The 14581-nt window shown below is 52.1% G+C and overlaps 1 protein-coding gene across 1 annotated transcript; it reads right to left on the bottom strand.

Annotated features, from left to right (window-relative positions):
- Positions 1-11199: 11199 nt before the first annotated feature.
- On the bottom strand, positions 11200-13341 carry HSBP1 (heat shock factor binding protein 1; the record flags this gene model as incomplete). The annotated part of the gene is made up of 3 exons (XM_080702594.1): positions 13125-13341; positions 12334-12400; positions 11200-11318 (listed from the first exon to the last, which is right to left on the bottom strand). The coding sequence occupies exons 1-3, from the start codon at positions 13167-13169 to the stop codon at positions 11200-11202; spliced, it is 231 nt and encodes a 76-aa protein (XP_080558720.1). The 5' UTR covers positions 13170-13341.
- Positions 13342-14581: the final 1240 nt, after the last annotated feature.

Below are 14581 nucleotides of genomic sequence, written 5' to 3' on the forward strand. Positions count from 1 at the left end.
AAAGGTAAATTGATTGAGAACAGTCTGGGTCTTGGCGGAGTGAGGGCTGTTCGAACTTAGCTCCTTGGGCTGGGGGCACAACGTCATGGGCCCGCCCAAAAAGTCAAGCTCTGTCCCTGGGCTCGAATGTTCTGGGTAATTAAGAATCAATTCCTTTTAAATTACCCTGGCACCAGCCGGGCCTGAGCGACTCAGCCTCAGACAATCAGGTGAACTATTTCATTGGTCCACATATGAGAAATAATATAAACGGGGAAGTGGTATATTAAAAATAACAAACTGGGGGTTTACTAAAAATATAATCCCCAGCCCCTGTCCTGTAGTACTGAACCCGGGCCTACAAAGAGCCCTGGGGAACCGCGCGGTAATCAATGCCCCAGGTTCTTTTGTTTGGACCACTCTGACCCCTAAGCTACTAGATGACCCAGGTCTGCCCCCAAGACCCAGTTTGTCACCTGGACAGAGATTAGAACTCTCCTAGAGGATACATTAACACCTGTGCGGCCAAGCCCCGCTCCTGGAGAGGGCCGAGGGAGCTGAGTTTCTAGCAAGTTTCCAGGTAATACTGCCACAGCCCTGGGGACATTTTCTTTTCTTTTTTGGTACTGGGATTGGATCCAGGGGCATTGTAGCTCTGAGCTACACCCCCATCCCTATTTCTTCTTTATTTTGAAACAGGGTCTTGCTGAGTTGCTAAGGCTAGCCTTGAACCTGCAATCCTCTTGTCTCAACCTCCCAAGTACTGGGATTATAGACATGTATATGTGGCCGGGGGACCACATTTTAAGAACTACTGCCATAAGGTAAACGTCTTTGATGAAAGTAGTCTCAAGGTATATTTTATTGAAATCCGAGAACAACCTGTTCTCAGACCAAAATGCAGGAAACAGGCATCCGTAGAATGATCACGGGCAGAGGTGGAGGGTTCTGAAAAGCTGCCTTTGTGGCCCAAAATGAAGAGGCTACAATGGCCAGGGGAGACAGTTGGGTTATTTTCCAAGCAAGGACATGCCCAGTGTTACAGAAAAAGCTGGGTATGGTGGCACAGGCCTGTGATCCCAGCAACTAAAAGGCAGAGGCAAGGGGATGTCAGTTTGAGGCCACCCTGGAAAACTTAGTGAGGCTCTGTCTCAAATAAAATAAGGGATAGGGATATAGCTCAGTGGTAGAATGCCCCTGGGTTCAATCCCTAGTACACACACACACACACACACACACACACACACACACACACACACACACGGCCAGCCTAAATGCAGACCAAGTAGCACACTACTCTAGTGAAGATACTTTCATTCTCTGCCAGCTTAGTAGTGAGTGCTAGCCCCCAAAATAAATTCTTTAAGTTCTGAACTTGTTAATCAGTAACACGCGAGGCCTTTAGTCACAGGTCTTGTCCAGGGATTTAGATTAGCTTGAATAAACCCCAGGAATTTCTGGCAGAGTCTATGGTGAGAAGAATATTCTTGATCTGTGATTCCAGGAACCCCGTGCCAGAGGGGTCCTGCGGGCTCCTTTTCCTGGCCGGGAAGAAGAAGCTGGGTCACCGGTCCCTGCTAAGCCTCCTCTGAGCTTGAGGAGCGGAGACTGTCCCCCCTCAAAGGACCTCACCGTGCTCCTTCCCCACGATGCCGGTGGCACAGGTGTTTCATATAGTCACCCCTCCCCCTAAGGGTTCTTTAGGGGCTGCCAGCCATCCCAGCTCACAGACAGCGGGACCTCAGGTAACCACGAACCTCTTTAAAATTCTGCTCATGAGACAGTAGAACATTGACAGATGGCTTTCCTATTAAGATTTTTCGCTGGGGCCCCAGTGAACACAGGGTCTAATTGAGGAACATCTGAGTCTGGCTCCTATCGGAGCTGCCTGCCACCCAGGGGGAAGGCTGGTTTCTCCTTAGGACGTGTTTTTGCCGCAGACCCTGCCCTGCAATCCCAGCAAGCCCAGGTCTCAGTTCCACAAAGAATTCTAGCCAGTCCTTTGCCTCGGTAAGATTTTGGAACAGAAACAACCAAATGGTCTTAAATTTTCAGGGACATGTATCACGAAAAGAAACAATCGAAGCCGGGTGTGATGGCACATGACTGTAATCCCAGGACTTGGGAGACTGAGACAGGAGGATGTCAGGTTCGAGACCAGCCTCAGCAAGTAGTGAGACTGTCAGCGATCTAGTGAGAGAGAGAGAGAGAGAGAGAGAGAGAGAGAGAGGCAGACAGACAGACAGACAGACTCTGACTATGAAGATTTAGTTTTAGCTTGCAGCTAGAACACCCATGGGTTCAAGCATCAGTACCAAAGGAAAAGAAAAGAAAGAATTACAATATTTACAATATTTCATCTTCAAGGGTGACTGATGGTTAGCCAGAGCCTGTTAAAACTAACTGGGGCTTATTGGTTTCTTCACAGTGGGCCCTTAGTTTCAAGGTATTGAATGTTTAAAGTTTCTTTCTGGAAACAGCGGGTTTGGAAGGTGACTTCTAAGACCTCTCGGAGGTAGTTAGACATCCACGATCTAGGGGTGGGTCATTTGAGTGGTCATTAGGGAGAAAACTTGCAGCCCGCCCGCCGCCTGCAAATGTCAACGAGTACTCCCGAGAAGGGACCAAGAAGACGGGCTACGCCCCCAGCCCGTGCCCCGGAGGGCGTAGAGGTCAGAGCAGCCCGAGGCCACCCCTGCCCGGAAGCCGAGCTCCTTTTATTCTAACGGCGACACCACAATCAAGTTGAAGTAAAAACGACCCGAGCTGAATTGAACTCAGATCAAGCGCGCCCGGGACTCGGTGGCCCAAGTCCGGAGCGCGAGCTGCACTGAGGGCAGGTGGGCGGAACCCATCTGGCCGGCCTGGCCAATCGCATGGCTGGAGGGTCCGAGTGGGCGGACCTCCCGGACAGCCGCGCTCAGCCTCGACTGCGCCTGCGCCTAGAGCAGGTGCTGCGGCCTGCAGACCCCACTCCCGGCGTACAGTGATGGATGGTCACCTGGGTGCTGCTGGTCGTGGGCTTTGGAAATGAGCCCCAGGAGCCGGGCGTGGCGGCGCACGCTTTCCATTTGGAAACAATAGGCTGGTTTTGAACCTGTGAACCTCCAGTCTCAGCCTCCCAAGTACAGAGATTACAGATGCGGGCCACCGTGCCTGGCTCACCCCAGGTGTTTGTGAATCCCCTCATGAGCTCTCTGTAGCTTTAGCATTTAGAATCCGGAAGCAGCATCCCCGAGGTCTGTGAAGACACAGCCCACCCACAGCCCTTCCCTTTTCTTCCTTCCCTCCCGTGAGGGCCCAGAAACTGCGAGCAGACCCTCATCCTTGGCAGGACCGGCCCTTGAGCGGGGCGTCCCTCTGCAGACCTTGACACAGCACCCTGGCCTTGTTCGATTTCTGTTGCTAATAACACAACACCTCAGTGTAGCCAAGTGGGAGAGAAAAGGCCTGCTTTGACTCACGGTTCCGAGGCTCAGGGGAAGGCTGCACCCGGGCGGCCTGGTGGCGGCGGTGTCTCAGCAGCCCAGGGAGGCAAGGACCAGGTCTGTCCGCGGGGCTCGCTCCCTCTTCTTATGAAGCCAGCAGGACGCCATCACGGGCTTCGCCCTGACTTTACCCAAACTAATCACCTCCACACGTCCCACCTGTGGGTCAAATGCAGTTTCCCCATCCCAGCTGGGCGTGGCGGTGCACGCTTGTAATCCCAGTACTTGGGAGGCTGAGACAGGCGGATCGCAAGTTCGTGACCAGCCTCAGCTACCTAAGTGAACCCTCCGCATCTTGGTGAGGCCCTGTTTTATAATAAAATAATAAAATAGGGCTGGGGGTGTAGCTTGGTATTCCTGGTATCCACCCCCAGTACCAAAAAATAAAGTTTCCCCCACTCCTAACACCTCCCAGTGGGAGGCCTTGGGTGGGCCAAACCACAGCAATGGCCACCCCTCAGCTGTGATAACCAGATAAGAACCACAGCGATTAGCTTATATGTGGGTCCTGTCTGCCAGGGACTGTTGCAGACGCTGGCTTTTAATTTATGTATTTATTTATTGCGGTACTGGGAATTGAACTTACGGGCATTTTTTTTTTTTTTTTTTTTTTTTTGGGAAACAAAATCTCAGTAGGCTGCAGAGAGGCTCATTAAGTTGCTGAGGCTGTCCTCAAACCTGTCATTCTCCGGTCTCAGCCTCCCAAGCACTGGGAGGCACTGGTCTGTAGACACAGGAAATGAGGTAGAAACACTTCCAAGGACAGTTTTTATTGTTGTTCATTCTGAAATAGAGACAAAAGAGAGGGAGAAACATGTTCTTTTTCTGCCGGAGGCACCAAGATGGACCCAACCAGGGGTCTAGATGGTCTTGGGTGCCTCCCTCGGCCTTCTTCCATGACGTCCCATCATTAGTTACGGGGCTGTGATTTCTGTATGCTGGCGAAATGCTTACAACTGCTGTCTGCCGGTGCCAGGCTATTCTTAGTTACCAGGAGACAGAGCTGCCCCCCTTTGAAGGGGGACGTTTTGCTAGGCCAACGTGAGTAATCGGTCAGCATCTCTGCCCACGCAGCCGAAAACTACGCACAGCCCAGCCCAGCTTCGGCGATGCGGGGTGGCACCTGTGTGATGGATACACACATGAGTCACGTGGCGTACAAACACACTTCTGCAAAATGGGGCTTGCTCAAGGAGAGGGCGACTCGGCATTTCATCTCACCAGCAGCCGGGCAGCCGGGGAAGGTGTTTACAAGGCTGCCGTTAAAATCAGACACTTCACATTGACGCCCAAGTAAGACTGGAAGGGATGCTTGTTTTGAAACAGATCCAGGTGCCGGGTGTGGCGCACGCTTGTCATCCCCGCGCTTGGGAGGCGGAGATGGGAGGATTGTGCAGGTTCAAAGCCAGCCACGCTGGCTTAAGAGACCCTGTTTCCAAATAAAATATAAAAATAGGTCTGGGAGTGTAGAACCCGGAGGTAGAAGGGTTTCCAGGAACCCCAGTACCACCGCCCCCCCAAAAAAAATGGGTCCAGGTGAATGCACAATGCTTCTATATATCAGCACATTTATTTATTTATTTATTTAGTGGTACTGGGGATGGAACCCAGGGGCATTCTACCTCCGAGCTACATCCCCAGCCCTAATTTTTATTTTGAAACAGGGTCTAAGTTGCGGAGGGCCTAAGTAGCTGAGGCTGTCCTTGAACCACGATCCTCTGGTCTCAGCCTCCCGAATGCTGGGATTACAAGCGTGCGCCACCACGCCCGGCTTCAGCGCCATTATGGTTTAAACTGTGACCTCATAGGATGGTAAGCAAAAAGATGGCCGTGGTGGCGGGATGACGGGGCTCTGCAATGGTTTTTAAAATTATTTCTTTATTATGTATTTGTGTACTGGTATTAGGAATGGAACCCAGGGTGTTCTACCTCTGGGCTCCACCTCCAGTCTTCTTTATTTTTTATCTGGAAACAGGTTCTTGCTAGGTTGTTGAGAGTCTCATGTTGCGGAGGCTGGCCTCGAGCCTGCCATCTTCCTTTTTCTGCCTCCCCAGTCCTGGGATTACAGATGTGCACCACCACAGCCAGCTAAGCAAGCAACAGTTGTGGTGTGAGAGACGTAGAGTGTGTCAGCAAAGGCTGCACGGGCCAGTTGTTAGCTTCTGCAGCTGTGGTCAACGCCACATCTAAGGGGCTTTCTTCCTGTAGTGTTTTTCAAATTACTTACTCAGGAGCGGGGAGAAAGACACGCATTCAGGAGCATTTTCTACCGGCCCCAAGTGAATTCCAAGCGAAGATTCACATTGGGCGTGTGTTCACTTAATGGCAGGCCACGGTTAATGCAAAACCCAGCCTTTTGCAACTCAACTTCAGATGCACCAAGGTTGTCCAGACAGCTGGGACAGAGTGTGGGCACCGCAGCTCACATGAAGGCTGGCCGGCGCCGGAGGGCGCCGCGTGGCTGGCCGGTGCCGCGGATTCCAGGGTCACCACGTGAGCCCAGGCGCCTGACGCCTGGCTTCCTTCTTCTAGAACAGGACCGAGCATATGGAAACCAGACTCATGCGGTCCTGAGGATTCAGCCAAACTGCAAACAAAACGCCTCGCCCCGTACCGCAGATGAAGAGGGTTTCACTAGGTGCTAGCTATGAGGAGTCACTGCGGTCGCCAGTCAATTTTCAGGGCTAGCCAGGTCCACACACTGTGCAAAGCCTTCCATTTTCATCCAATTAAAATATATGAAATACAAGTGGAAGAGGAACATAGCTCTCTGCACAGGAAGCCTTGCAGCTGGCAAACAGGAAGCTTGGTATTTGTGAGGTTCATTTTGGGCGGGGTGGGGGAGGGGAGTGAGAAGGAAACGCGTCCATTGATGTCGTGCACATCCGTGGAGTCATCGGCGCCAACCCAGCGGCAGTGTGGGAAAGGGAAGGCGGCGTGGTGGGAGGGGGAGGGAAGCTCCCCAAGGGCTGTGCCCTCTGTCCCCATCACTCCGAACCTCACCATGTGATATGCCCCCATGAAAGCGCGTATGGGCCAGGCATGGTGGCGTGCACCTGTAACCCCAATACTTGGGAGGCTGAGATGGGAGGGTCGAGGTTCACAGTCACCCTCAGCAACTTAGTGAGGCCCTGTTTTGAAAAATAAAAAATAAAATAGGACTGAGGGTATAGCACAGAGGTAGAATGCCCCTGGGTTCAATCCCAGTACCTCAAAAAACAGTGTTATGTATTTTGTTTTGGAGTTGTTTGGAGGTTGCTATGTTCCCATAGCAACAGGGCCTCTAGGGAGTAGGATTCCAAGGACTCACAGGGACAGACCAACTGTTTTTTTTGGGGGGGTACCGGGGATAGAACCCAGGGGTGTTCCACCTCTAAGCTATGCCCCAGCTCCGTCTTTCTCTGTAGCTCTGAGCTACAACCCCAGCCCTATTTTATTTTGAAGCAGGGCCTAGGTAGTTGAGGCTGGCTGTGAGCCTGCGGTCCTCCCACCTCAGCCTCCCAAGTCCAGGATTACAATGTGCGCACCACGCCTGGCTGCAAATCAGCGCTCAGCTCCCTGACACACCATGTGTGCTCTGATAAGGTCACGCAGTGGTACTACCTTACTTGTAATGAAACAAAGTAGAAAAGCAAACTCATTAGGGACAGAAGATCGCTTCTGTCTTTAAGAGGAGCAGGCAGGATCCGGGCCCAGTGAGGGAGCTGGTGGGGCCGCTGGTCCGGGAGAGGGGGTCGCCTGGCCCAGCGCCCACTGCTCTCCTGGGGGACTGGTCTCCACGTTGACCGGCGCTCCTCCACCTTGCAGGCACTCTAACCGGCCGAGTGAACACGGAGCAGCTGGAGAAGGAACGATGGCCACGATTATTCTGCAGAGTACGCTTGAAGTCGGGAAGGGCAGTGCTGACCTGGCAGCTGCGTGCCGTGCTGGACACTGCCAGGAAAGGGGTCTGTGGGGAGGAGGGTGTGTGCCACGTGGGGAGGCTGCTTCCCGGCAGCTGCAGCAGCACCTCTGCCTCCCCAGCGGGTGGAGTCTGGCCCTGGGTGCTCAGGGCCCTTGAGCAGTGAGCCCGCATTCTTCACACAGGAAGACCTGCGCAGGGAAACCAGCCCCGGCCCAGCGTGCCGGCCCCCCCCAGGACAAAGCCCGTTCTGTAACAGGCCAAGGCTTCACTCTTAAGGCTGGAGAAAGGGCTGCGTCCTGACAAAGTGATTCCAAAGGGAACCCAAATCTATTTGTGAGCTATGACACCCGATTGCTCTGCTCTAAGGCGTTCAGAGCCTCTCACACGCTACTTTGTAGAGGGGATTTTCATCAGTCCAACCTAGAATGTGTACGCTTTTCTAAACCCACGTAGCCATAACCCTTCTTTCTTGGGGCCTCTCCAGAAAACCACTTGGGAGGTCTCCACACCCTCAGTCCCCAGCCCCGAGTCTGCCCTTCGGCAGCACACCTCCACCCCACAGTCTCTTCTGTTCTGCCTCTGGCACTTGCATAGTCCTTCCAGGGGCTTCAGCTGATAATCTAATGTGTTATTGTGCATTTCAAGCCGAAAACCAAACAAATCTGCGACACAGAAAGCTCAGGTAGCAGGATTTCAGGCACCTTTATTCATGGCATTTATTTTTGGTCAGGGGGGCCTGCCTCTGAACTCTGTTCTTTTAAGGAATCCAACTCCTGATGAGGTCCTTTTTCTTCCCACAGCCAGAGCCTTATTGTCATCATCCGCCACTCACCAGCCCTGGAAACGTCCGTCCTGCGTCCTGCACACAAGTTTCTGCTGGCGTGGCCAAGGCCTAAGAGAGGGGGGCATCTAGAACTGAACTCGCAGTGCCACCTACTGGCCTGCTCACAGGTGTTTCTGCAGCTGCAGACTAACTACGGCGATTTCATTTTTATTACAGAATTTGACTCCTGTGTGTTCTCCACAGGATTTATAAATAAGGCAAAATATTTCTTCGTATTATATATTTGCAATACAAATAAAATTTGTGATAGGGGCAACTTGAAAAAAATCTACTTTTCATTAAGAGTTTCCCTTTAAGAGGACCATCCCATTCCTCAACTTTTTCAGTTATTCCTGTTCTTGTTGCATAAAAATCCTCAGTGGTGACAATCACACGCCTTCCCTTCCACATCATCAATACTGGCTTCCAGGCTTAGCACTGCCGATGATACGTTTCTGGATGGCAAAAGTTATTGTCGTCCATAATCAGTAACAAAATTGTCACTTTGCAAGAATTTAGGTAGGAAATATAGTTCTTAAAATCTTGAGCTCATTACCAATCATGCATATTTACTAGCCAAGTGATTGGCACAGACTCAAAACTCTTTCTCTTTTCTTCTCATTTTTAATCACTAGCTCAAAGAAAGGATGGAGTAACTGAGTTTTGAAATCCTGCCAGTTTTTTTTATGGTAACCATTGTAGATGAACAATGTAGGGTCCTACTGCAGAGTTAGAGTGTCATGCAAACCTAACAGACAAACACCTCATTCTATCGGGCTATTTGGTTATTTCCTGTATTTAAGAAATGCTAACACCGTAAAGTGGCAGTGGTTACTTTTCACCGACTTCAGCATCTCATCTTACAGACTTCTAAGTTACAGTTCGATCTGGAGTTTTGGCAACAGAGTAGTGACATTTCTGAATCAACTTTTAAAGGTTTTTAGCCACTTGAAAAGTATTGCCAACACACTCTTAGTGTTAGCTCGTGACTCTGCTGAAAATGGAAGAACCTAAGCTCTACAAAGGTCTTACTGCACCAAGTCTAACAACAGTGGAAAGACTGTTTATCTAATAAAAAATTACACAGCAACTTTTATCAAACAGCAACTACTACAAAAGGAATGACAGGGAAAAATGACTTAAAAATGCACTAAAAAATCTGACAATTTTATGCAGGAACCGCCAACACTTCAGTGTTTAATAATTAAGAGAGCACAACCGACCAAGTTCCAGGATGTGAAGAGATCATGTTTGAGAAACTGGGGGGAAAATCACTCTATAAACTATGTAGTATGTGATAAGAACCCACACTTTATACTATAAAAACCTGTCTACACACAGTAGTTAGTTGCAAAAAGCCATTTGGTCTTCTCTTGGCTCAGAGAAATCAGACTTCTGTCATTATTAGCAACCTGTTGAAGAAGAAAAAGCCATTAATAAGGTTTTCATCCTATGAGGACAAATACACACGGTACAGACAAGTATTAACGAAAACCCTTTCAGCTGCCTCTACTTGATCGGCTTGGTTTTCTCTGCACACTGCTCTGGCAAAAGTAAAATAGATTCGATCAGGTATGTTTGTTGATCTCAGAACCCACGTCCTACCCCATCCTCGTGTTATCCCTGTTGCTTTACAATCTTCAATCCTGCAATGTCCAGCCAGTGAGATTTCTCCTGCCACACAACGTAAGAGAATCCCTTCCCCTGCTCCAGAAGTTTCCACTACTGGCAGGGCATTTTCTAAGATAACCTAAGGCATATAACGTAGTTGAGTGGTTCCCTTCCAGAGAATCCACCGAAGCTACTGTTAAGACCCAAGCACATTTACACATTTTAACCCCCACCCCCATCTATTCTTTTGGACTTCAGAGAATCTCTATTTCAGAGCTACTATGATCCAGGACATGCTCAGAAAATAAGAATGGAATCTTTCACTATCTATAAAATTCCTGGCAGACTTTTATTTTCGTAGGGAGTTGACATGAGAAAAGTGAGCTCAAAATTATTTTTAGAGCCAGGTGTAGCGGTGCACACTAGTAATCCTCCCAGCTACGCGGGCTGAGGCAGGAGGATTCAAAGTTGGAGGCCAGCCGGGGTTACTTAGCGAGACCCTGTCTCAGAATAAAACATTAACAGGTTTGGCACCAGCCTCAGCGACTAAGCGAGGCCCCCAGCAACTTAGTGAGACCCTCTTTTCAATTAAAAAAAAAAAAGGGCGGGTGTAGCTCAGAGGTAGCATTTTCCTGGGTTCAATTCCCTAGCAACGCATACACACAGAGAGAAAACAAACAACAAAAATAATAAAGGATGGGACGCAGCTCAGTGGTGGAGAACTGCTGGGCTCAGCCCCAGCACTGGGGGAAACAGTGGGTGACGCCACCCTCCACATGGACACAAAGGCTCACGGTGAAGAGACCCGCGATCCAGAGGGATTACCGTGCATCTGTCTGTCTTGCGACACGGGGACTGCAAATTATTAGATTTCCTCTGATGCTAGGAACTCTGCTGTGGAAACGTGGTCAAGTGTAAAGGCTTCATGCAGCAGGTCAGGTTATTTGCCATGAGTTGCCAAGGAAGTCTCTAAAACTTAAGGCATTTAAAAAGGTGCGGATGCGGGTGGTTTGGGTGAACATTTCAAAAGAAAAAAGGGATAAAACCAAAACAGAAAACAAGCAATGAAAAACCTTCCACTGATAAAAGGTCAACAGAAACACACCTGCATTACCGGAATGCTAGGCCTCAGTGACTTCTTACTGTTAGCCATGGTCTTAACCAACAATGATATGGATCTAATTAGTAAACTGAGAAAATAAAGCCTACATAAAGGACTCACTTGGCACGAAAGGTTTCAAAACATGGAACCTGGGGGATGTGTAGGGCGCAAACCCCCCCAAACAACGAAGGGTTTAGGTCGCCGAGGCTGGCCCGAGCCTGCGATCCTCCGACCTGGGCCTCCTAGGGGCGCACCCCGCGCCCAGCTTCCCTAGATTTTCTCCCCCTCACCTTCAGCTCTTCTGCGGGGCGGGGACCTTGTTCTCGCCCTCCAGCTCCTCCACCCCGGCCTGCGTCATGAGGTCCGCGATGTTCTTCTCCAGGTCGTCGATGCGGCTGCTCATGTCATCAAGTGGGGCAGTTAAAGACGGAGCGCCAGCTTACCCCTTTCCTCCGCCCCGTAGTCTACCACCATAAACACGCTCTCCTACGGACACAGGCTTCCCGGTTCCCTTTGGATACTGTCACAGTCCGGTGGGCAAGAGGAGCCCAGGAGTCCGCGACGAGACTCCAGCCCTGACCCTGACTCATGGTGCGACCTAGTAAGCTCTGTCTTTCGTCCACTAAGTAAAGACGAACAATCTCTACCCTGTCCACGGGGCTCTGGTGAAGGTCAAAGGACAGGCACAGCAGCAGCCAGCAGCGGCTCACCCTAGCCATGATTACTGAGTGGCGGTGCCCCCAGGAATCCCGTTGCTCGGCCCCCCATCCTCCAGTCACTCAGAGGTTCCCAAAGTGGGTGACACGGGCTCCGCCGGCCTCTCCCAGGGAGATAGAGAATACAGACATGTAGACTGGAATAAAACAGAGATACGTAAAAGAAAGCAAGTCTGTCCCTGCGCCTTTCTGATTATTTGCTTAAAGAAGGCAGAAGGAGGCTGGGTACTGTTTTTCTCTGAAAAAGGAGGCGGTAAGCTAAATGAGTTTGGTAGTTTATGCAACGATTAGGGCAATCTTTCTAGGAACAGTCCACCCAAGCTCAGTAAAGACCTTTCTTTTTGTGGCACTGGGGATTGAACTCAAGGGCACACTACCTGTGAGCGACATCCCTAGTCCCTTTAATTTTTTTTTTTTTTTGTTTGTTTGTTTGAAACAGGGTCTCCTCAGGTTGCTGACAGTCTTGCTTCTTTGCCGAGGCTGGCCTGAAATCTGCGGTCCTGGCTGAAGCTAGCCTCAGACTTGTGATCCTCCTATCTCAGCCTCCCAAGTACCAGAATACAGGCGTGCCCCCCCCCCCCACGCCTGGCTTCATCAGAGGCACTGCTAAGCAACTGGCTGAGGTTGGTCTCTAAGCCACCACGGATCCCACCACCCGGCGAGTGAGCGCCAAAGGCCCCTGTGAAGCTGCCTCCAAATCAAAAGGATATTTCGCCCAATGATCTGGTCGGACATGGTCTGAAATTTATCTTGCATCTGCTGCAGAAGTGTCTGGACCTAAGAAAAGCCAAAACAGACAGGCAAAATCCAACTTATCCCGGGGATGCCTTCCAGGGATGAGGGGAGACGGAGCCCGGTTCCCGCCCCAAAGCAGCCTCCTGGCAGCTGAGCGGCCTTGGGCCAGGAGCCTCCTACTGGGGGTTTCTGCTTTCCCATCTGTCAAATCAGACCTAGGGGCCGGCGGGAAGCCTTCCCGTCCAGGCGGGCAGCCGGGGTCTCGGGGCTTTGGGCCGTGCGGAAGCCTGGGCATCGGGAGGGGCTGTGGGCTGGGCGGGCAGGTGAGCGGGAGCCCGGGCCGTGGGGCGGGCAGGTGAGCTGAAGCCGGGGTCTATGGGGCGGGCTGGTGAGCGGGCTGGGGCCATGGGGCGGGCAGGTGAGCGGGCGGGGGCTATGGGGCGGGCAGGTGAGCGGGGGCCATGGGGTGGGCAGGTGAGCGGGGGCCATGGGGTGGGCAGGTGAGCGGGGGCCATGGGGCGGGCAGGTGAGCGGGGGCCATGGGGTGGGCAGGTGAGCGGGGGCCATGGGCGGGCAGGTGAGCGGGGGCCATGGGCGGGCAGGTGAGCGGGGGCCATGGGCGGGCAGGTGAGCGGGCGGGGTCTATGGGGCGGGCAGGTGAGCGGGGGCCATGGGCGGGCAGGTGAGCGGGCCGGGGAGGGGCGAGGCGGTCCGCTCCGGCCGCAGGGGCGAGGCAGCCAGGCCCCGGGGCCCGGCCGTCCCTTACCACCGAGGTGAGGTCCTGCACGGTCTTGGGGTCGGTCTCGGCCATCTCCCCGGTTCCCAGCTTGGCGGCGGAGTCGCGGCCCGTCACCGACCTACTTCCGTTTGTCTGCGCAGCCGCCCCCCGCCGCCGCTTCTCGCGAGAAAGGGCCGCTCGCGGGGCCGCGGGGCATGGTGGGGGCGGAAGTCCGGAAGAGCCGCGAGGACTCGAGCTTCCGGTCCGAGGCGAGGCCCCGCCCCCGCCCCGCCCACTGCATCCCCGCCCATCGCGCCGCCCAGCCGGAAATGGGGCCCTGGCGTTTGGGGAGAATATGTTTTTATTTCCTTTTCCTTTCTTTTGTTTTCTTCTTTTCTTTTCCTTATCCTCCTCCTCTTTCTCTTTTGTGGTCTAGGGATTCAACCCAGGGGCGTTCTAACTTCAAGTTACAGCGCTATCTCTTTTTATTTTTGATTTGGAAACAGGGTCTCCCGTCTCCCTAAGTTTCGGCCTCAGACTTGCCATCTTCCTGGCTCAGCCTCCCAAGTTCTAGCGATCTGGGAATGGGTGAACACTTCCTTCGATGTTCAGGCCTAGCATTTGAAAGGTTAACACCGGAAGGTTGCTTCACTGCCCCGCTCCACAGGCAGGCAGAAGCTGACCTGTCAGCCAAGATAAGATAAACCCCACAGTTACAGACCCACAGAGAAGCGAACGGATTAAAGACACACTAAGCGTCCTCTCCTGTAGTCACTGGGTGATATTAGAACAAAGAATAAAGAACAAGCCTATTGATGAATTTGATAACAAAATAAAACTGTTAAAACTTAGAAGGCTGGGCTAGACTTGGAAAGAAACATATCCTTTCACGTGGATGCTGACAAACCGGGCTAAGATGGGAACCTGCATTTTATGCTGGTGTAAGCAAAGATAACAACCAGGCTGGGAAAAAGGGGTCGGGTCACATAGAAGCACCACATTTTTTCGAGGGGAGCGTGACTCACTTTCTCTCTCTCTCTCTGTTATTTTCACTTTTGCAGTGAATCCTGCCCTGCCTTAAATTCCAACCGAGTCTCCCAGAAAGACTCATGATTGGGTGGGCGATGTGACCACCCCGAACCGTAACACTGGGGGTACAGGTGAGCGTCACCACACCCCGCCCAGTGTCTGGCTTTCTTGGGGCTCATCTATTGGCTGCCTGCCATCCACTGAAACCCGGTGTAAACACCCAGGCCAAGACACAGGGTCAGACCCCGGGGCCTGCCCCTTTCTGCCTCCTGGCCCCACCTGGGTGACCTGTGCTCACTAGTGACCCAGTGGCCTTTTGCCTGTGTTTCAATTCCGTGAGTGGAATCAAACTGGAAGCCATCTTCATATTCGGCTCCCTACCCCCCAAGTTGATGGTGCCAGGTGCGGAGAGGGCAGGGTTTCCAGTTGGCAAAAAAGGCAGCGGTATCAGAGTTGAGGCAGAGGACTGGGGTGTT

This window comes from Muscardinus avellanarius (assembly GCF_963383645.1).
Source record: "Muscardinus avellanarius genome assembly, chromosome: 10".
In the NCBI taxonomy this organism is placed as follows: domain Eukaryota; kingdom Metazoa; phylum Chordata; class Mammalia; order Rodentia; family Gliridae; genus Muscardinus; species Muscardinus avellanarius.